The 20,027-nt window shown below is 72.8% G+C and overlaps 2 protein-coding genes across 2 annotated transcripts; one reads left to right on the top strand and one right to left on the bottom strand.

The window, feature by feature from the left end:
- Nucleotides 1–1,608: 1,608 nt before the first annotated feature.
- Nucleotides 1,609–11,133, bottom strand: CNTNAP1 (contactin associated protein 1). Its single transcript, XM_068919241.1, has 24 exons — nt 11,027–11,133; nt 9,167–9,268; nt 8,774–8,967; nt 8,522–8,669; nt 8,224–8,427; nt 7,970–8,154; nt 7,722–7,865; nt 7,131–7,392; nt 6,899–7,048; nt 6,654–6,825; nt 6,468–6,574; nt 6,256–6,375; nt 5,963–6,166; nt 5,167–5,323; nt 4,948–5,075; nt 4,698–4,865; nt 4,403–4,621; nt 4,097–4,336; nt 3,770–4,006; nt 3,539–3,666; nt 3,375–3,468; nt 3,045–3,278; nt 2,813–2,860; nt 1,609–2,706 (listed from the first exon to the last, which is right to left on the bottom strand). The coding sequence occupies exons 1-24, from the start codon at nt 11,097–11,099 to the stop codon at nt 2,516–2,518; spliced, it is 3,909 nt and encodes a 1,302-aa protein (XP_068775342.1). The 5' UTR covers nt 11,100–11,133; the 3' UTR covers nt 1,609–2,515.
- Nucleotides 11,134–13,940: 2,807 nt separating this feature from the next.
- CCR10 (C-C motif chemokine receptor 10) lies at nt 13,941–17,016 on the top strand. Its single transcript, XM_068919290.1, has 2 exons — nt 13,941–14,498; nt 15,237–17,016. Exons 1-2 carry the CDS (start codon nt 13,989–13,991, stop codon nt 16,302–16,304), a joined length of 1,578 nt encoding a protein of 525 aa, XP_068775391.1. The 5' UTR covers nt 13,941–13,988; the 3' UTR covers nt 16,305–17,016.
- Nucleotides 17,017–20,027: the final 3,011 nt, after the last annotated feature.

The raw sequence follows: 20,027 nt of genomic DNA, 5'->3' as shown, positions 1-20,027 counted from the left end.
GGCTCCTGGGGATGAAGGGGAAATGTTCTCTGCCGAGGTGAGGTTTGGCCTTAGCATCCCATGCAAAAAAAAAAAAAAAAAGTAAGCACTTTAAACTAAGCCTTCTCCGCCAAGCAGCTGGCCCCCCCTGCGCCGCCCAGGGTGCTCTCAGGTTGGAGGGGCCACGTCCCAGACTCTGCTCTTGTCTTTCAGTGGTGTCTTTATGGGGGTGATTCTCCGGGCCTGGGACTGAGGGAGTTTGAATGGAGGGTGGTGCAGGGAGCCGGGCCCTGGGTGGCCTGGAAGGATGGTGCCGTCACACAGGAGCAGACAGTGTCCTCAGGTACGCGAGGGAGCACGCTGCGAGCCGGCAAAGGGAGCTGGAGGCCCAGCCTGGTGCTCGATGCAGGGGACAGGCTGTCCCACCCGGCCAGGTCTCGCTGCCGCTCTGCAGTCGCAGCACTGCAGCCATCCAGGGCAGCGTGAGAGCCTGGCGGTACGGCGTCTGAGGTCTGATGTCGGACTCCTGTGACAGCGCCGAAATGGCTCCTCTGGGGGGGATCTGAGCCCTGACGCGGCGGTGAGCCACCCCAGAGGACTGGATGCGTTGCTTTTCTCCCACGTGGGTCCGGAGCCTGGTTCCTGCCAGCTGCGGGCTCCGCAGCTCTGGGGCGGACGGCGTTTGCCCGGGCACCGTACGAGCCGAGCGCCCACCTGGGAGGGGAGCAGGGGTGCGCGGCTCAGGCCGTCGGCCTGCTCGCCGGGGGCTCGGCAGCGCTCCGTGCGGCGAGGCACAGCCTCCGTGTTCGGGAAACGCAGTCAGGCTGCGGACGCGGGAAGGTCTGGGCTCCTGGGTCTGCCCGGGAGCAGACCCCTTCCCTGGCACGGGCCTGCTTAGCCTTGCTGTATTTCCCAGCAACCCGCTGCGGGCAAGCGAGGCCCATCCTTCCTGCTTGGGGCTCGTAGGGGTCTAGGTCCGTCTGGAGTAACGCTTGTGCCCAGCACTTGCCTGAGCCCTGCTCCTCTCGCCCCTCATCCCCTGCTTTCTGCTGCCTCTGTCCACCTGGCTTGCCCCGGCCCTGCTGCCTGTTCAGTGTCCTCTGCCGCCTTGGCCGTACCTGCACTATGCGAGGCTTGTGTCTGTGGTTTGTTGACGGTGAATTATAATGCACTTTAAAAATAACGTGGCTTGTAACCTTTGTCATAATAAAGTGGTAGCGAACATCCTCCTGTGGGCTGCTGGCCTCCCTCTGCGTTGCCTGGAGAGCAGCAGCCAGGCGGGCTCCCCGGCGCTCCTGGCCTGGGCCGCCCTCCCGCCGGCCCCAGCAGGCTGCTAGGTCGCAGCTGCCGAGGGCTGCCCCTCGCGAGGGCCCGGGGGACCCGCAGCAGGCGGCGACCCGCTTCGCGCTGGCTGCCGAAGGGGAGGGCGCGGGAAGAGCCGGGCGCCCTTGCGGTGCCGACCCCCGGCCGGGTCCGGGGAGCGGCGGCCCAGCCCCGGCCCTCCGGCCCCCGCTGCCGGCTCCGGGCCCTGGGAGCGGGGTCTCGCCAGCGCCCTGCCCTTTCCTGGAGGCAGCCCGGCCCCAGGACGCACGAGGGGCTGCTGTCCCGCCACACCCAAAGGCGGCCGAAGTGTGTCAAACGCGGTCACTCTGCCTTTATTTGAGTATCTTCACATTTCATTCAACAAACAGATTATTTTTAAAAATAAAGTGCCCAGTGGAGCCAGGCCTTTGGGTAGATAAATGCTTTTCTGTAACGTTGTCGTACCACATTACAGCGTGTGAACAGGCGCTTTCCCTGGGCTGGAGGTAATCAGCAGGACTAGCACTTCTTAGGGAGAAGTAGCAAACTACAGACCACGTACCACAACACTCACTCTACATGTAACATCTGACATTAAGTTCCGTTTTGTTTTTTATACAAACCGATAGAATAAAAAAATTAGAGTGTAGTAGAATATTCAGCAACAAAAATGGTAGAAAGAATCTGTACCTGATAGTATGAAAGCAGCATCTCTCAGCAAAGTGCAGGTGGCGTCATGCGCGGCAGCGGCGGCCGGGGCGCGCTGGCGGGCGCCGCCGGGAGCCTCCCCAGCGGGCCCTGGCGCCCTGCTCTCATGCTCTGTATTGCACGGTTTCCTTCGTGGCTCTTGCGAAGCGAGTAAAGAAGCGGGGGATCTATGCGCGAGCGTCGCTAACTGGGCGCGTGGCGGCCGGGCGGCGTCACGGCGCGTTTCCCATAGAAAAAGGAGCAGGAGAGCGCGAGCCGGCAGGCGCCTCCGTGCAGGGCGGCCCCGGCCCCAGCCATCGCCGCGGCCCCGGCGGGCTCCGCGCTCTCCGCGAGAGGCGGCCGGGGGGGCCGCGGTCCGGCCCGGGGGGCCGGCGGCCGGGCAGAGCGCGGCCAGGAAGCTGCGCTTCAGTCCGGAGCTGGGCGCTGGCAGTTCGGGTGCGCTGGGCCCTGTGGTCCCGCGGCGCTGGCTGGTCCCCGGCCGCGGCGGGGGGTGCCCCGCTCGCAGGCCCGCGGGGGCTGAGCCCCGCTAGTCCCCTTTCGCCTCCTCCAGGATCTGGGGCAGGTTCTGGTCCTTGCGCGCGGACCCCGGCTTGGCGCCGCCGCCGTAGTCCTGGACGGCCTTGGGCTCGTTGGTGTGGTAGGAGCCCTTGTAGCGGTGGTGGTAGAAGTACAGCAGGGCCAGCAGGCCGCCGAGCAGCAGCAGCAGGAAGATCACGACTGCGGGAGGAGACGGGCGGGCTGGGGGGCGGCCGCCGGGCAGCGAGCCCGGGAGCCGCCGGGGCGGGGGGCGCGCGCGGCCGGGGGGCCGCCGGCCTCCACTTACAGCCGATGATGATCCCGATCCAGCCGTCGTCGTGCACGTGGGGGAACTCTGTGGGGGACGAGGGGCCGGGGCTGAGGGGCCGCGGGAGGCCGCGGAGCATTGCCGGCGCCCGCCCCCGCCGAGGGGCTGCGAGGGTCTCGGGGAGGCGGGACGGGACCGGCCGTGCAGCAGGGCCAGGAGAGCCCGGGGCCGCGACGGCGGGGAGCCGGGCGCCGGCCCGCGGGGCGCCTACCTGTGCCCATGTACCAGGGGTCCATCTCGGGGGGGATGAGGAGGGTGGTGAGGGGCAGCATGGAGGCGCAGCTTGACTCCACCAGCTCCCCCCGGATGCTGTAGAGCGGCACCGCGCTGCTGGGGCGGAAGATGGCTTTGAGGGGGACGATGCTGTTAAACTTCACCCCCGAGAGGCAGCCGGAGAAGCCGGGCGTGTTGTAGCGCTGGATCTCGGGGTCGATCACGCCGGTCTCTGCCGGGGCACAGACAGGAGAGGGCTCATCCGCGGCCGCGGCAGGGACGGGAGAGCGCGGAGGGGACGGGACGGGACGGGACGGGGCCGGCTCACCCATGACGCGCCCCAGGTAGAGGTTCTTGGGCGAGTCCAGCTTGCTGTCCACGAAGGGGGAGAACTGCTGCTCCATGACGGGGAGGTAGTCCACCTGGGAGGGAAGCGCGCTGCGTCGGCGCCCCGCTCCCCGCACCCCGCTCCCGCCGGCCCCGGCCCCGTACCTGCGTGTACAGCGTGCGGTAGAAGCGGGTGATGTTGACGTGGTGCGGCCTGCCGTCCGTCACCGGCTTGGTGGTGAGGGCGAAGACGTAGGGGCTGGTGCCCAGCTGGTAGCGCAGCTGCAGGCTCCCTGCGGGCAGAGCGGGCGCCTGAGCGGGCCGGCAGCTCCCTCGGGCCAGGGGGGCTTCGGGGCCGGGCTCGGCCCGGTGCCGGGCCAGGCCCGCGCCCCTCACCGTCGTCCTTGATGAGCACGGCCATGTAGTCCTTGACGAAGGAGCTGACGTAGAGCAGGACGGCGGGCGCCGCGGTGGTGCTGAAGCTGAAGCTGACCTCCTCGCTGGTGAGGTTGTAGCCGGGCAGGGGCTGCCAGGGGCTGCCGACGATGCTGGCGAACTCGCGGGCCGCGTACAGCGACACGGAGAGGATGTTGTACCGCACCCAGGTGCCCTCCTCGAAATAGCCGCCGATGTCTGCGGGGGACCCGCAGGCGTGAGCGGGGCTCGGCCGCCGGCCGGCCCGTGGCCCCCCAAGCGCCGGCGGGCCGGCGCGGAGCCGCTCACCGCGGTTGCAGAAGGGCCCGTCGAAGGCGGAGACGCTGCAGTTGCAGGTGTAGTGGCTGTAGCGCTCGACGCAGAGCCCGCTGTTCTGGCAGGGCACCGGCGGGTCGCGGCAGTGCCCGGTGCAGTTGGCGCGGACGCCCTCGGTCTCGTTGGCCCGGCCCTCCAGGTTGAGCGTGACGCCGTTCATGCGCAGCGCCCGCAGGCAGCCCAGGAAGGGGCGCATCTTGTGCTCCGCCGCGCCTGCGCGGGACCGCCGTCAGCGGGGGCCGCACGGCCCGCGGAGCCGCCGCCGCCGCCGCCACTCACCCACGTAGAGGGGCCGGTCGAAGTCGAGGTGGACGAAGCTCTGCGGCGGGGCCGGCCGCACCGCCCAGGGCAGCTTGTCCACCCGCAGCCGGGCCAGCTTCACGTTGAGCTCGGCCTTCACCTGGTGCCACTCGTCGTCGCTCCAGGGCACCGGCGACCGCACCGTCAGGTTCTCGTGCCCGTTGCCGATGTCGTAGGCGAACACCACGTCCCGGGTGGCTGCGGGGCAGGCGGCGTGAGCGGGGAGCCCGGCCCCCGTCGCCCCCGCCGCCCCCATCGCCCCCGCCGCCCCTACTGTTGAGCTCCACGCGGATGTAGTGCCGGGAGCCGGGGTTCTCCAGGAAGACGCCGGACTGGGCCGTGGTTTTGAAGTAGAAGGAGATGTCGAGGCTGTGGTTGGCCTGGAAGGTGGGGAAGAGCAGGGCCGTGCCGCGGTTGAAGGAGACGGTGTTCCAGGTGTTGCCTGGGGGGAGCGGGAGCGGCGTGAGAGCCGGGCACGGGCACGGGCCCCGCGGCGGCACGCGGCACGCGGCCCCGGCACTCACGGTCCCCGTAGCAGCGCAGCGGCCCCAGCAGGAACTGGGCCTCGGAGCCGGAGCGGTTGGTGTCCCCGACCACCACCTGGGTGACGGGCAGGTGGTCCACGAAGGTCAGCAAGCCCCTGTCCGTCCTCCTGCAAGGGCGCGCGGGTGAGAGGGGCCAAGCAGGGGCTCGAGCCCCCCGGCCAGGCTGCGCCCCCGGCCCGCGGCGCCCGCCCGGCTCACCACAGCGCATGGTCGGCATCGCAGTTGCAGAAGTACTTGGGGTCGGCGCAGTTCTTGTCCAGGCCGCAGGCGCAGCGCTGGATGCCCGGCCGGGAGCCGCCCCAGTAGTAGTGACGCTCGTTGTGTCGGCCCATCCAGAAGCTGAAGGGCAGCCCGGCTGCGGGCGCGGGCAGGTGAGGGGCTGCGCTGCCCGCAGCGTCGCCCTGCGCCGTCGCCCTGCGGCCTCCCGCTGCCGCGTCACCCCACGGCATGGCCCCGCTGCCTTGCCCTGCAGCATCATGCTGCAGCATTGCCCCACAGCATTGCCCCACAGCATTGCCCTGCAGCATCATGCTGCAGCATTGCCCCACAGCGTTGCCCCACAGCATTGCTCTGCAGCATCATGCTGCAGCATTGCCCCACAGCGTTGCCCCACAGCATTGCTCTGCAGCATCATGCTGCAGCATTGCCCCACAGCATTGCCCTGCAGCATCATGCTGCAGCATTGCCCCACAGCGTTGCCCCACAGCATTGCTCTGCAGCATCATGCTGCAGCATTGCCCCACAGCATTGCCCCACAGCATTGCCCTGCAGCATCATGCTGCAGCATTGCCCCACAGCATTGCCCCGCTGCCTTGCCCTGCAGCATCATGCTGCAGCATTGCCCCACAGCATTGCCCCGCTGCCTTGCCCTGCTGCATTGCCCCAGCGCATCACCCCACAGCATTGACCTGCTGCACTGCCCTGCGGCATCATGCTGTGGCATTTCGCCGCGGCATCGCCCCGTGGGGCCGGGCACCCGCTCCCCGGCACTCACAGGGCGTGTTGAGCAGGCGGGAGCTGTAGCAGTGGAGCTCGATGCGCTGCTCGCAGTACTCGGAGGCGTTGGCCAGGGCCGAGACCTCGGCCCAGGAGGCGTTCCAGTACTCCACCTCCCCCAGGTAGGGCTGGTCCACGCTGGAGCCCGTCACCCGCGTGGCGTAGTGGCGGTTGTGCCGGATGATGGTCCATGCCCGGTCCTCTGCGGTGGCGGCGGGAGGCTGTTAGGACCGATCCCCCCTCCAGGGACACCAGGGACCGGCCCGTCCGGCGCCCGCCCGCTGCGCCCACCTCGGATGTCGCAGTACACCGTGAAGGGCTTGAGCGGCCCGCTGCCGTCCGGGTCGATGGTGTAGTTCCCCGAGGTCTTCCCACTGACCCGGTAAGCGTCGCACGACTCCTTGTAAAGGGCTGGAAAAGGGAAGTGTGGGGCCGGGATCAGGGTGGGTCGGGTGCTGGGGGCCCCGTCCCGCCCCGTGCCCCCCGCGAGACCCCGCTCTCACATTTGTGGCAGGTCTCGCCCTTGTAGCCCGTCAGGTCACAGATGCAGGTGAAGTCGTCCCAGGACTGGACGCAGCGGCCGTCGTGCTCGCACAGGTTGGGGGTGCACCTGCGGGGGCACAGAGGGCTCGCGTCCGCGGCGCCCGCGCGGCCCCGGCCCCGCCGTGCCCCGCTGCCGGGGCCGCTACCTGTCGGTGATGCCGCAGACGTCGAAGAGCACGTCGGCGTGCTGCCCCAGCCGGCGCTGCACCAGCAGCTCCAGGTCCACGGGCTGCATGTCCACACTGAGCATCTGCAGGCAGCCGTGGAAGGCCGTCTGGTTGGAGCGGCAGCCCGTCAGCGAGGCCGGCTTGGGGCAGCCTGCAAGGCACGGCGGGGTCAGCGGCGCCCGGCCCCGCGGCCCGTCCTCGCCCGCGGCCCGGCCGGCCCCCACCTCCGAAGAAGTACTGGCTGCCGGTGCGCAGCTGGAAGGGGTGCGCCACCCGAAACTCGGCGCCGTCGTCGTCGTCGATGGTCACCACGGCCGAGCCGTCCCGCGCCACCAGCTGCACCGAGTGCCAGAAGCCGTCGTTGAGGCGATGCCCTGCGCGGGAAGGGGGTGAGCGCGCGGCCGCGGCACCGCGCTGCACCCTGCCGCCCCGCCGGCCGCCCCCCGCCCGGCCCACCTGCGGCAAACTCCAGCTTCTTCTTGCCAGGTTGAGCGATGGAGACGTTGACCTGGCCCTGGCTCAGCACCATCTCCAGCGAGCCCAGGCGGTCGGCGAAGCTGGTGTAGAGCAGCAGCCCGGCGGTGTCCCAGGAGCGGAAGCGGAAGCTCACGGCCAGGCGGTTCCTCCGCGGGATCCCCGGCACCTGCACGTAGTTGTTGATGCCGGCGAAGGTGATGGGGGTGTTCGGCTGGTCCTGGCAGTAGTGGCCCACGCTGCCCTGGAGGGGAGGGTGGAGGCGGTGAGCAGCCGGGGCGGCCGTGGGGGGGCCCCCGCGCCCGGCTCCCCCCGCTCCGCCCGGCCGCGCCGGCCGCACGCCCCGGGCCAGGCACGACCTTGCGCGGTCGATGCCGGGCCGCGCGGCTGAGCGTGGCAGCGGCCTCGCGTCACCCCGCCGCGGGGACGGGGGCCTCAGGGACAAGGTCACCCCACGGCAGGGATGGGAGCTCCGGGGAAGGGGTCCCCCCATTGCAAGGACCCCCGGGGAAGGGGTGACCCCGCGGCGGGGCCGGGACCCTGCGCCCCGGGAAGGGGCTGCCCAGGCTGGACCTCGAAGCGGATATTGGACCGCTGGTGCCGGGCCAGCTCGGCAATGTTGACCCCGTTGAAGATGATGTTCTCCACGCAGCCCCGGAAGTTTTGCCGGTAGGTGAGGTGCTGCTTGTCCTGGTCGATCACCCCCCCGAAGAAGAGCTGGGGGGCAGAGGGAGGGGGTTCAGCCCCACGCCGGGGACCGGCACCAGGTACCCAGCGCCCAGCAGGCACCGCGCGCCCCAGCCCGGCCCGGCTGCACCCACCTCGGTGTCGAGGTCGAGCTGGCTGAAGGTGCCGTGGCAGCGGAAGCGCTTGACCTCCCCGTCCAGCGTGAGGTTGACGTGGTGGCCGTAGCGCTCGACGTGCACTGCGTGCCAGTGCTGGTCGTCCAGCAGGCTGCCCACCGCCACCGTGGTGTGGCCCTCGCTGGTGTGCAGCGGGCTGCTGCCTGGGGAGGGGGCTCCGTCACCCTGCGCCCGGCGGGGTGCGGACCCCCCGGCCCCCGGCCCCAGCTCACCTAGGTTGATGTGCAGCAGGAGCTGGGCCTGCTTGAGCTCCAGCGTGATGTAGTCGCCCTGCGAGCCCTCGCCGTGCATCAGCACCCCGTCCTGCTCCACCGTCTTGAAGTTGAAGGAGATGTCGTCCTCCATGGTGCTGATCCTCTTGGCCCGGAAGCGGTACGAGATCGCGTCATCGCCGTCGAAGTAGAGCACGTGGGACCCTGCGGGACAGGCAGATTGCTCGGACACCCCCCAGCGAAGGGTTTTCCAGGGTCCCCTCGGGGGCAGCCCTGCTCCGGGCGGCCACGCACTCACGGTAGGGGCAGCCGTAGAGGCCCAGGCGCAGCCCGATCTTCCCGCGCGGGTTCCAGGCCACCGGGATGATGCGGACGTAGCGCGCCAGGATGGGGTAGTGCAGGTCGTGCCGCACCACCCCGCTCTCGTTCACGTTCCCGAAGAAGGTCTGCGGGAGGGAGGCCGCTGTCAGCAGCGTCCCCGCGGGCTGGGGGCACTGGGCGAGCCCCCCGCCGCCCCGCGGAGACCCCCGGCTCTGCGGCCACCCCGTACCCAGTTGCTGCCCTGCTGGAAGAAGGGCTTCCAGCTGGTGGGGTGGTCGCCGTAGAGGACGATGTAGCGCGTCAGCCAGTCGTACGTGTTGAAGGTCCCCTGCGTGGCCACCGCGTTGATCCTGTGCTTTTGCATCAGGTCGATCTGGAGCCAGGGCTGCTTGTCCCGGGGGTCGGGGGACCAGCCGCTGGTGCCTGCGGGGGGAGCAGCGCTCAGCCCCGGCAGCCGGGCCGCGCACCGTCGCACCCAGGGCACGCAGCCCCGGGCCCCCCGAGCCCCCAGCACGGGCGAGACCCCGCGGGGGGCGGCTCTCCCCACGGCTGCCCCTTGCACCGGGCACGACGGGCCAGCCGCGGCCCCGAGAGCGGGCGCCCGTCCCCGGGTGCGACTCACTGTGCAGCCGGGCAAAGCTGGCCGAGTAGAAGATGTTGTATCTGGAGGAGGCACCGATGGAGGAGGAGTACAGGGGGGCGACGAGCTCATCGTAGCAGGGCCCTGCGGGAAAGGGGTGCCGAGGGCGGCGCGCCGAGCTCGGGGCGGCGTCCCCCGCCTCCCTCCGCCTGTCCCCCCATCCCGGCCTCCCGGGCTCCCCGAGCCGCCGAGGACCCGCAGCCCTGCGGGAGGAGAGGCGCGGGCCAGAGCCTGAGATGGGGTGCTGCGGCCGGGGGCCCCGCGGCGAGGCGGCGGCGGACCGGTGCCTGCAGGCAGCTGGCAGCCAGCCTGCACCCGGCCGGGGCGAGAGGCTGCCAAGGCCGACGCTGCCGTCGTCCTGCGGGAACGGGGCCGCGCGGGGCCCTCGCCCAGCACCCGTGAGCCAGCAGTTCTGCGTCGCCCGCCAAGGCCCCGCGTTCGGGAAGGGTCTGCGCCGGGCGGGTCAGCCGAGGACACGGCCTCCTCGCTGCCGGGCGGCTCCGCGCTGGGCTCAGCAGCGCGGCGCGATCCCGCGCCTCGTGCGGCTCCGCTCTCGCCTCTTCCCTCCCACTGCAGAGAGCGCTGACACACCTCTGCGGGCTCCCGCGCCTGCACCAGCCGCAGCACTGCCGTGGGCGCGGGGAAGCCCCCTCCCCACCTCCGCCAGCCCCCGGCCTCTCCCCCCCGCAGCTGGGGGAGGCCGGCGGGAGCTGCCAGGCTGGGATCCCGCTGGGAGAGCCCGGGGGCCGGGGGGGCGGTTGCGCTAATCCTTGCAGCAGCCGCAGAGGAGCCTGCAGCAGGGACGGGGTGCCCGAGCCCCTCGCAGGGCTGCTCCAGCGGGGCGCAGGGGCCGACAAACCCCAGGGAGCCCGGCAGCATTTGCTGCAGTCCCAGCCCTCGCTGCAGGACCAAGGGTGGCCGCGCTGCCCCAGCGCCTGCAGCCCAAGGGAAGGGCCATCGCCTGGCTCTGCTCCCGGGGGGCCGGGGACCTGCTCAGGGTGCTCAGTCCCCTCTGCCCCGGCTGCGGGGGCCTTGGTGCAGGATGCAGGATCCCGAGTAGATGTGGCCAGGCCCCACCAGGCAGGTGCTGCTGTCTGGCTGGGGGTCGCCACGGGCAGCCCTGGACCGTCCCACTCCGGGGGCATCAGCCCTGCTGCAGGGCTATCAGGGCTGGAGCCCCCTCCCCAGCCTGGTGGGGCTGGTGCTGCAAGGATGTGGCACGGCAGGGCTGGAACCCCCTGAGCCCTCCCGAGCCTGGCAGGCTGCAAGGCACCAGGCGGGGCCGGTCCTGCGGTGGGGGGGCTGCGGTGGGGCCGCCCCGGGTGCTGGGAGGGGGCGCCCGGATGCCTGGGTCCGGCCTGGCGCGGACGAGTGACCTTGGGGAGGGCGTGGCTCGGGAGCAGCGGGGATGCTGCGGGTGCCAGGGATGCTCGGGAGCAGCGGGGATGCTGCGGGTGCCAGGGATGCTCGGGAGCAGTGGGGATGCTGTGGGTGCCGGGGATGCTCAGGAGCAGTGAGGATGCTGGAGATGCTCGGGAGCAGCGGGGATGGTGCGGGTGCCAGGGATGCTCGGGAGCAGCGGGGATGGTGCGGGTGCCGGGGATGCTCAGGAGCAGCGAGGATGGTGCGGGTGCCGGGGATGCTCAGGAGCAGCGGGGATGGTGCGGGTGCCGGGGATGCTCGGGAGCAGCGAGGATGGTGCGGGTGCCGGGGATGCTCAGGAGCAGCGGGGATGGTGCGGGTGCCGGGGATGCTCAGGAGCAGCGGGGATGGTGCGGGTGCCGGGGATGCTCGGGGCGCCGGGGGTGCGGAGCGGCGCGCCGGGGCCGGGGCCGGACTTACGTGCGAGGCAGCCGGGGCGCAGGAGGCCGGCGCAGGCGGCGAGCAGGAGCCCGAGGAGGCGGCGGCCGCCCATGCTGGAGCGCCCCGAGCGCCTCGGCGCCGCCGCTGCTGCAGCCGCTGGCGGAGCGGGACCGGCGGCTCCGCCCAGGGGCGGTGGCAGCGGCGGCGGCGGCGGCGGCGGCGGCGGGCGGACCCGGCCGGGCCGGGGCGGTACCGGGGCGGTACCGGGGCGGTACCGGGGCCGGGGCGGTGCCGAGCTCCGCAGTCCCCCTCGCCGTGGGACCGCGGCCGCCGCCCTCGGGGGGAGCCGCCGGGGCGCCCGCACCCACCGCCCCGGTGCGGGGTGGCGGCAGCCCTGGCCTGGACCGCGGCACGGGGAGAGCGGGGCCCGGAGAGAGCAGGGCACGGGGAGAGCAGGGGGTGGGAAGAGCATTGCACAGGGAGAGCAGTGCCCGGGGAGAGCAGTGCTCGGGGTGAGCAGTGCCCGGGGTGAGCAGTGCCCGGGGAGAGCAGTGCCCGGGGAGAGCAGTGCCCGGGGAGAGCAGTGCCCGGGGAGAGCAGTGCCCGGGGTGAGCAGTGCCCGGGGAGAGCAGTGCCCGGGGAGAGCAGTGCCCGGGGAGAGCAGTGCTCGGGGTGAGCAGTGCACAGGGAGAGCATTGACCAGGGAGAGCAGTGCCCGGGGAGAGCAGTGCCCGGGGAGAGCAGTGCCCGGGGAGAGCAGTGCCCAGGGTGAGCAGTGCCCGGGGAGAGCAGTGCCCGGGGAGAGCAGTGCCCGGGGTGAGCAGTGCTCGGGGAGAGCAGTGCCCGGGGTGAGCAGTGCCCGGGGAGAGCAGTGCCCGGGGAGAGCAGTGCCCGGGGTGAGCAGTGCTCGGGGAGAGCAGTGCCCGGGGTGAGCAGTGCCCAGGGAGAGCGGTGCCCAGGGAGAGCGGTGCCCAGGGAGAGCGGTGCCCGGGGAGAGCAGTGCCCGGGGTGAGCAGTGCCCAGGGAGAGCAGTGCCCAGGGAGAGCAGTGCCCGGGGAGAGCAGTGCCCGGGGAGAGCAGTGCCCGGGGTGAGCAGTGCCCGGGGAGAGCAGTGCCCGGGGAGAGCAGTGCCCGGGGAGAGCAGTGCCCGGGGAGAGCAGTGCCCGGGGAGAGCAGTGCCCGGGGTGAGCAGTGCTCGGGGAGAGCAGTGCCCGGGGTGAGCAGTGCCCGGGGAGAGCAGTGCACAGGGAGAGCATTGACCAGGGAGAGCAGTGCCCGGGGAGAGCAGTGCCCGGGGTGAGCAGTGCCCGGGGAGAGCAGTGCCCGGGGAGAGCAGTGCCCAGGGTGAGCAGTGCCCGGGGAGAGCAGTGCCCGGGGAGAGCAGTGCCCGGGGTGAGCAGTGCCCGGGGAGAGCAGTGCCCGGGGTGAGCAGTGCTCGGGGTGAGCAGTGCACAGGGAGAGCATTGACCAGGGAGAGCAGTGCCCGGGGAGAGCAGTGCCCGGGGTGAGCAGTGCCCGGGGAGAGCAGTGCCCAGGGTGAGCAGTGCCCGGGGAGAGCAGTGCCCGGGGAGAGCAGTGCCCGGGGTGAGCAGTGCCCGGGGAGAGCAGTGCCCGGGGAGAGCAGTGCCCGGGGTGAGCAGTGCCCGGGGAGAGCAGTGCTCGGGGTGAGCAGTGCACAGGGTGAGCAGTGCCCGGGGAGAGCAGTGCACAGGGAGAGCATTGACCAGGGAGAGCAGTGCCCAGGGTGAGCAGTGCACAGGGTGAGCAGTGCCCGGGGAGAGCAGTGCCCGGGGAGAGCAGTGCCCGGGGTGAGCAGTGCCCGGGGAGAGCAGTGCCCGGGGTGAGCAGTGCCCGGGGAGAGCAGTGCCCGGGGTGAGCAGTGCCCGGGGTGAGCAGTGCCCGGGGCGAGCAGTGCCCAGGGAGAGCAGTGCACAGGGAGAGCGGTGCCCAGGGTGAGCAGTGCCCGGGGAGAGCAGTGCCCGGGGTGAGCAGTGCACAGGGAGAGCGGTGCCCAGGGTGAGCAGTGCCCAGGGAGAGCAGTGCCCGGGGTGAGCAGTGCCCAGGGAGAGCAGTGCACAGGGAGAGCGGTGCCCAGGGTGAGCAGTGCACAGGGAGAGCAGTGCCCGGGGACAGTGGGGCACAGGGTGGGAAATGTATGGGGAGAGAGGGGTGTGGGGAGAGCCTTGCCTGGGGAGAGCACGGCACCGGGTGAGCAGGGTGCAGGGCAGCCAGGACATGGGGCAGACGGGGCACATCGAGGGCAGAGCCCGGGCAGGGGCTGGACACGAGCTGGAGCGTGTGGGGAGCACCCTGGGCACTGGCTGTTCCCGAGCAGCCTGCAGACCTCGCCGTGCCCAGGTGGGTACCTGGGGGCCCCCGCGAACCCCCGGCAGCCCCGGCCCAGCAGCCAGGGCCAGTGGCTGCAGCAGGGAAAGAGTTAAGCAGTGCCGGCCAGCGGCAGATGTGGCAGCGGCTTGTAATCAAGCAGCAGATTAAGGCCTGCGGGTTTAGGGTTCGCCTGTCTCTCCAGTGGTGCAGAAGGCCTGGATTTAGCCTATATCCGTTCCCAAACATCCGCGGACACCCGCAGAGGGGGCAGGGGGGGACAGGGGCGGCCGCCGCCTGGCCTACATACGGCCCCTGCCGCACGGACCGGCGGCTCCACGGGGAGCCCGGGGAGCAGGGCGCAGCGCCCCGGGGACGGGGCTGCGCCGGGGGCTTCACGCGCTCCCTGCCCGGCCGGCCCCGCACGCCGGGACCCTCCGTGCGGCCGGGCCGGGTGGCTGTCACCTGCGCGGCAGCGGGCGCCGGCGCCGTTTCCTGTGCGGGGACCCGCCGGGGCGGGAGGTCGGGGGCGAAAGAGAGAACAGAAAGCCCCAGGTGCAGGGCTGCGGGGAGCGGGGGCGCGCACGGGGCATCCGGCCACCGGCGCCCCCAGCACCGCCGGCACCCAGGGCCGCGGCCCCGGCCGGCGCGCGAGGGCCGAGCTGGAGAAAGGGGGATGGAGGGATTGCCGCCGCCAAAGGCAGGAAGCCTGTTAAAGCCTGCAACAGGTTTGCTCCCTGCTGCGGGGAGGGGAAGTGGGGCCTCTGCCCCGCAGATGCTAGCCCGCACCTCAAGGAGGAGCCGGGAAGTTCGCTGTCGAGTAACAGCAGCCGGCGACGCGCCTGCACGCGGGGCGGCCGGCGCTCGGGCTCCCGGGGGCCGCGGGGGGCCAGCGGGGCGGCGGGGCGCCTGCTCCCGGTGCTGCCCCCCGCGACGGCCCCCGGCGAGTTCTGTCCCCCGGCGTGCAGGCGCCGGCCACAAAGCCAGAAGTGCAGGAGGCCGCTCGGGGAGCGGGGTCGCGCCTTCCCTTCCTTCCTCCCCCACCAGGGCGGGCTTGTATGCTCAGCACCTCTTGGTATCGAGCAGGGCACGTGGTCAAACCGCAGGTCGCAGCGCTCGGAGGCGCAGACGGCTGGGGACCTGCCAGGCGGGGGGAGCGCGGCGGTGCCCTGCGATGGAGGAGCAGGTGAGGGGTCCTGGTGGGGCTCACCGGGCACCGGCGGGTGCAGCCCGCTCTGGCTCTTTTGCTTTTAAGCTGTGCTTTCGGAAGGCTTTGGGGTTGCAACGCCAAGAGGCAAAGTGCTGGAGAAGCACGGGGTGGGGGGTACTGCGGGGCCCTGAGCTGGCGGAGCTGCCCGGGAAGCTGCCGCTGCCAGTGCTGGTGGGGTCTGAAGGCACCCGCCAGCCCGGGGCGGCCGAGGGGGTCCGGCCCTGCCGCCCGGCGCCGGGGGCTGCTCCGAGCGGGGAGCCGTGCCTGACCCCGGCCTCAGCCGCCGCGGGGGCCGGCGCGAGGCTGCGGCACCGTGCGCGCCCGGGGAGGGGGCCGGGCGCCGGGAGCCCCCCGCCGGGCAGCGGCACCCCGGGGACCTGCCGGCCGGGAGCCGTGCCGGGGAGGGGGGGCCGTGCGTGGGCGGGGGGCACCCTGGGCAGGTTTGGGCACCCACTGCCTGCCGGCGGGCCGAGGGTGGGTGGCGGGACGCGGGGCGCGGGCTGCGCCTGGGAACGGCGCGGCCGCTCTCGCAATGAGTGAGCGCGGCGAACCTCCCGCCGGCGTCGGGCCGTGGGCGCGGGGGGCGGAAACGGGGCCGGGGGGCCCTCGGGGCCGGGCCTGGGTGGGGGGGCGGCCGTGCCGCGGCGGGCGGCCTTGCGGTCAGGGCCGTGCCGCGTGCGGCAGCGCCGCCCTCGCTCCCCTCCCCGCGCGCAGGCGACCGCCAGCCCCGCCGCCACCACCGACTTCTACCCCTGGGCCGAGGGGTACTCGTGGGAGGCCGGCGCGCTGCCCGAGCTCTGCGAGAAGGAGGCCGTGCAGGGCTTCGCCCGCACCTACCAGCCGGCCGTCTACCTGCTGCTCTCGCTGCTGGGCGCCGCGGGGAACGGGCTGGTGCTGCTCGCGCACACCCGCTACCGCCGGGCGCGCAGCATCACCGACGTCTGCCTCCTGCACCTGGCGCTCTCCGACCTGCTGCTGCTGCTGACGCTGCCCTTCGCCGTCACCGTCACGCTGCGGGGCTGGTCCCCGGGCACGGCCGCCTGCCAGGCCCTGCAGGGCCTCTACGCCCTCAACTTCTACAGCGGCTTCCTCTTCCTCACCTGCATCAGCGTGGACCGCTACGTGGCCATCGTGCGGGTGCCGGCCGCCTGCCGCCTGCGCCCGCGGGCTCGCCGCTACGGCTGGCTCACGGCGGGGCTGGCCTGGCTGCTGGCCACGCTGCTGGCCCTGCCCCAGTTCGTCTACGGCCGAGCGGAGCAGCACCAGGACCTCCGGCTCTGCCGCGTGGTCTTCCCGCCGGCCGTCTCCCGGGCGGCCCGCGGAGCCACCAACCTGGCCCAGGTGGTGCTGGGCTTCGCGGTGCCCTTCCTGGTGATGGCCGGCTGCTACGCGGCCGTGGCCCGCACGCTGCTGGCGGCCCGCGGCGCCCAGCCCCACCGGGCGCTGCGCGTGCTGCTGGCCCTCGTGCTGGTCTTCGTGGCCCTGCAGCTGCCCCACAGCCTCATGGTGCTGCTGGACACGGCCGAGCTGCTGGCCAGCTGGGAGGCCAGCTGCGCCCAGAGCCGCCGCAAGGACCTGGCGCTGCTGGTCACCGGCGGGCTGGCCTACCTGCGCTGCTGCCTCAACCCGCTGCTCTACGCCTTCCTGGGCCAGCGCTTCCGCCGCGAGCTGTGGCTGCTGGCCAGCGACGCCGGCTGCGTGGGGCCCCTCGACCCGCGCTGCTCCAGCTGCCCCAGTCCCCGCCGGCGGGGCTCGCTCTCCACCTGCCAGGACGTGGCGTAGGGACACTGCGCCCCGCGGCCGGGCAGGGACCGGCACCCCAGCCCGACCCCCGGGAAGAGCGCCGGCTTGCCGCAGGAGCTGCCCCAGGCCCCACCGAGCTGTGTGGTGGGGCAGGACCAGAGGGATGGCACGGCACCCGGGGCACACGTGGCAGGGGGACATGCAGCCTGGTGGCACCCTGGGCACACGTGGTTGGGGGCCATGCAGCCTGGTGGCACCCCGGGCATGGAGGGGCAGGGGGACATGCAGCTGGTGGCATCCCAGGCATGGAGGGCCAGAGGGACATGCAGCCTGGTGGCACCCTGGGCATGGAGGGGCAGGGGGACATGCAGCCTGGTGGCACCCCGGGCATGGAGGGGCCAGCAGACAAGCACCTGGCAGCACCCTGGACACGTGCAGCAGGGGGACGTGCAGCCTGACAGCACCCTGGGCATGCATGGCAGGGGGACTTGCAGCCTGGTGGCACCCCGGGCATGGAGGGGCCAGCGGACAAGCAGCCGGCAGGGCCCCGGGCTCGAGTGGCAGGAGGACGATCAGCCCGGTGGGGCCCCACGTGTCGCCACGCGCCCCGGGTTGGCCGACGCGACGCCCTGCAGCCCGGGAAGCCCTGCGCGCGCTGGGACGAGCACGCAGCACCCGGCGGCGCTGCGGCGGGCAGTGGGCGACCGCCTTCATTTCCAGCCTTCCTGGCAAATAAACGGTGTTGGCGCCCGCCGGGAGAGCGGCTGTGTGGGTGCGAGCGGGGGAGCGCCCGGGGTCTGCCCCACGCAGCGCCCGCCGCGGCGGCGCCCGACGCTGCCCTGGGGATGCCTGCAGGCGGCAGCAAAACATAATGGCTCCTGCTGTCCCTGCTGTCCCCGCTGTCCCCTGCCTGGGCTCCCGGCAGCGCAGGGCCTGGCCTGCCCGGCAGAAATGTCCCTCTGCCCCCCGGGACCGGAGGGTGCCCAGGGAGGGGGCCGCTGCAGCGCGGAGCAGCACGGGGACCGGAGGGGCCCCGGGAGCCGGGGACGTCGAGGGTGGCGTGTGCTCGGGGGGGCGATGGCCTGGGAATCGGCACCGTCCCGGCTCTGCGGCCGCCCCGGGGACGGGTGGTGACGGAGGCCGGCAGGGTGGCAGCCCCGTCCCCGTCCCCGCCAGCCTGGCCGAACCCACGGGCAGAGCCGCCCCGCCACGTGGGCACGGCCGGAGGGGCTGGGAATCCCCCCGGGGCTTGTGACAGCCCCATCGCCCATGGAAAAATCTGCTCTGCCCCGGGCTGGAAACCCCCTGCCCTGGGACCAGGGGCGAGAGGGGCTTTCCTCTCCCTTGCCCTCCTCTCCCCTGCCTTCCCCGAGGAGCGCTGCCCAGGTGCCCGGCCGTCCCCCGGTGCCCGCGCCGGGGCCAGCGGTGCCGTGCCGCAGGGCTGCCCGCTCGGGACGGGGCCGCAGCCTCCCGCAGCCGGTGCAGCCCTGACACCTCGCCGGGGCTGGGGGCTGGACGGGGCCCCGGGGCAGGAGCTCTCCGCTGCCCAGCACCGGGGGATCGCGCCCTGGCCAAGGGGTTTTGCAGCGGAGCCGGGGCTGCGGCCTGCGGCAGGGAGCGCAGCGGGCAGGGAAGCGGTTCCTGGGGCCTGAAGGCCATTTCCCGCTCACCCACGCGCTGCCGGTGCTGGATTAGCCCAGCGCTGCTCCTGGGGAGAAGCCAGCCCGGACCCTTAGCCTAGTTCCCGGCAGGAAACGCAATTCCCGCTGAGTCAGCAGCCGCGGCCACGTCCCCCGGGGCCGCTGTGTGCGAGCAGCCGCAGAGCCGCGGAGCCAGGGCGGCGTCGCCCACGGCGTCCCCCACCGCCGTGCCCGAACCTGGCCCCACGGCGTCCCCCACAGTGTCCCCTGCAGCTGTGCCTGCAGCTGGCCCCATGGCATCACCCACAGCATTGCCCATGGCCATGCCTGCAGCTGGCCCCACGGCGTCGCCCATGGCGTCCCCCACCGCTGTGCCCGAAGCTGGTCCCACGGCGTCGCCCACAGCGCCCCCCACCGCTGTGCCCGAAGGTGGCCCCACGGCGTCCCCCACTGTGTCACCCGCAGCTGTGCCTGCAGCTGGCCCCACGGCATCGTCCATGGCGTCGCCCACCGCCGTGCCCAAAGCTGGCTCCACGGCATCGACCGCAGCGTTGCCCACGGCCGTGCCTGAAGCTGGCCCCACAGCATCCCCCACGGCCGTGCCCGAAGCTGGCCCCACGGACATGCCGGCGGCCCTGCCGCCCGCCCTCCGCAGCGCCCCGCTCGACGCCTGCTCCCAGCCGCCCGGGGCCCACGTGCCCGCCCCGTGCCCGCCCCGTGCCCGCCCCGTCCCGCCGTCCCGGGCGCGGGCGCGTGCCTGCCGGGAGCCGCGGCCGCCGCTGCGCTGCGCTGCGCGGGGGAGGGAAGCTGGCAGGCGGCGTTTCCTGCCTGCGCATCCCGGCCCCATTGGCTGCTCCCAGAGACGTTTTTGACCCAGCAGCTGTAGCAGGGCCAGAGCCAGCGGCTGCTGCGCTTAACCCCTTGTGAGGCGACGCAGGGCTGCGGCCAGCCCCGACGCGCCGCCGCAGCCCCTGGAGCTGGCCGCCGGGGAGGCAAAGCGGGGCGGGGGGCGCCTGCGGCGTGAGGACACAGCAGACGCTGGCAGGAGCCTCCTGCCCGGACGCGGACCCTCCCTCCTGCTCAAAGAGCCACCCCAGCTGCACAGGAGCGGCGCCAAGAAGTGGCAAAAACCATGCGAATTTGGGGTGAAAGCACCGTATGCAGCGCAGGGCGCCGGCTGCTGCGGCACCCAGGCGCACGACCGCCCTGCCAGGCTGTGCCGGCCTCACGCGGCCGGGCGCCGGGCAGATGGTCTTCCAGGGGCTGGGTCAGCGCCTGCAGTCGCTGCCATATGGCAGCTCAACGCCGCTGTCGGCGACAGCCCTCCCTGGCTGCTGCCCCGGGGTGCGCTTGGCCCAGCCCTGCTGCCCGCAGGGGCTGTGCGGGGGTCCCTGTCCCTCACCCTGCGGGTGCTCACAGGGGCACTGCCACCCCCAGCAGGGCCCAGCGGCACGTGTGCTTGGCCGGGCATGAGCTGCCCCCGGCGCCTGGTGCCTGGTGCCGAGCCCGGCTGCACACGGTGCCTGGTGCCAGCCAGCTCCACGTGGGGCCCCGGGCTGGCCGGCTGCACGTGGTGCTGGTGCCCGGACCGGCTGCACAAGCTGCCTGGTGCCAAGCAGCTCCACGTGGCCCAGCACCTGGACCGGGTGCACACGGCGCCAGTGCCTGGACTGGGTGCTCATGGTGCTGGCGCCAGGGCCCAGAGCGGGAACAGAGTGGTGCACGCAATGCCAGCACCAGCACCCAGACTGGGTGCACATGGTACCAGCGCTCCGAGCAGTGCGTGCAGTGCCAGGGCCAGGGCCAGCGCCAGCACCCAGACTGGGCGCACGCGGCGTCGGTGCCAGTGCGCAGAGCGGGAACCCCTGGTGCCGGTGCTCAGAGCAGTGGGTGCAGTGCCGGGGCCAGCACCCAGCCTGGGCGCACGCGACGTCGGTGCCAGTGCGCAGAGCAGTGCGTGCAGTGCCAGGGCCAGCGCCCGGCCTGGCTGCAGGCGCCGCCGGTGCCCGGACCAGCTGCACCAGGCGCCGGTGCTCGGAGCGGCTGCACCAGCTCTCTGCTCCCAGGCAGCTCCGCGCAGCGCCCGGTGCCGGGCCGGCTGCGCACGGGGCCGGTGCCACCT

This window comes from Struthio camelus, chromosome 25, assembly GCF_040807025.1.
Source record: "Struthio camelus isolate bStrCam1 chromosome 25, bStrCam1.hap1, whole genome shotgun sequence".
NCBI classification, from domain to species: Eukaryota; Metazoa; Chordata; class Aves; order Struthioniformes; family Struthionidae; genus Struthio; species Struthio camelus.
Note: the sequence above shows the minus strand (reverse complement) of the source record. Positions and strands in the feature narration are given on the sequence as shown.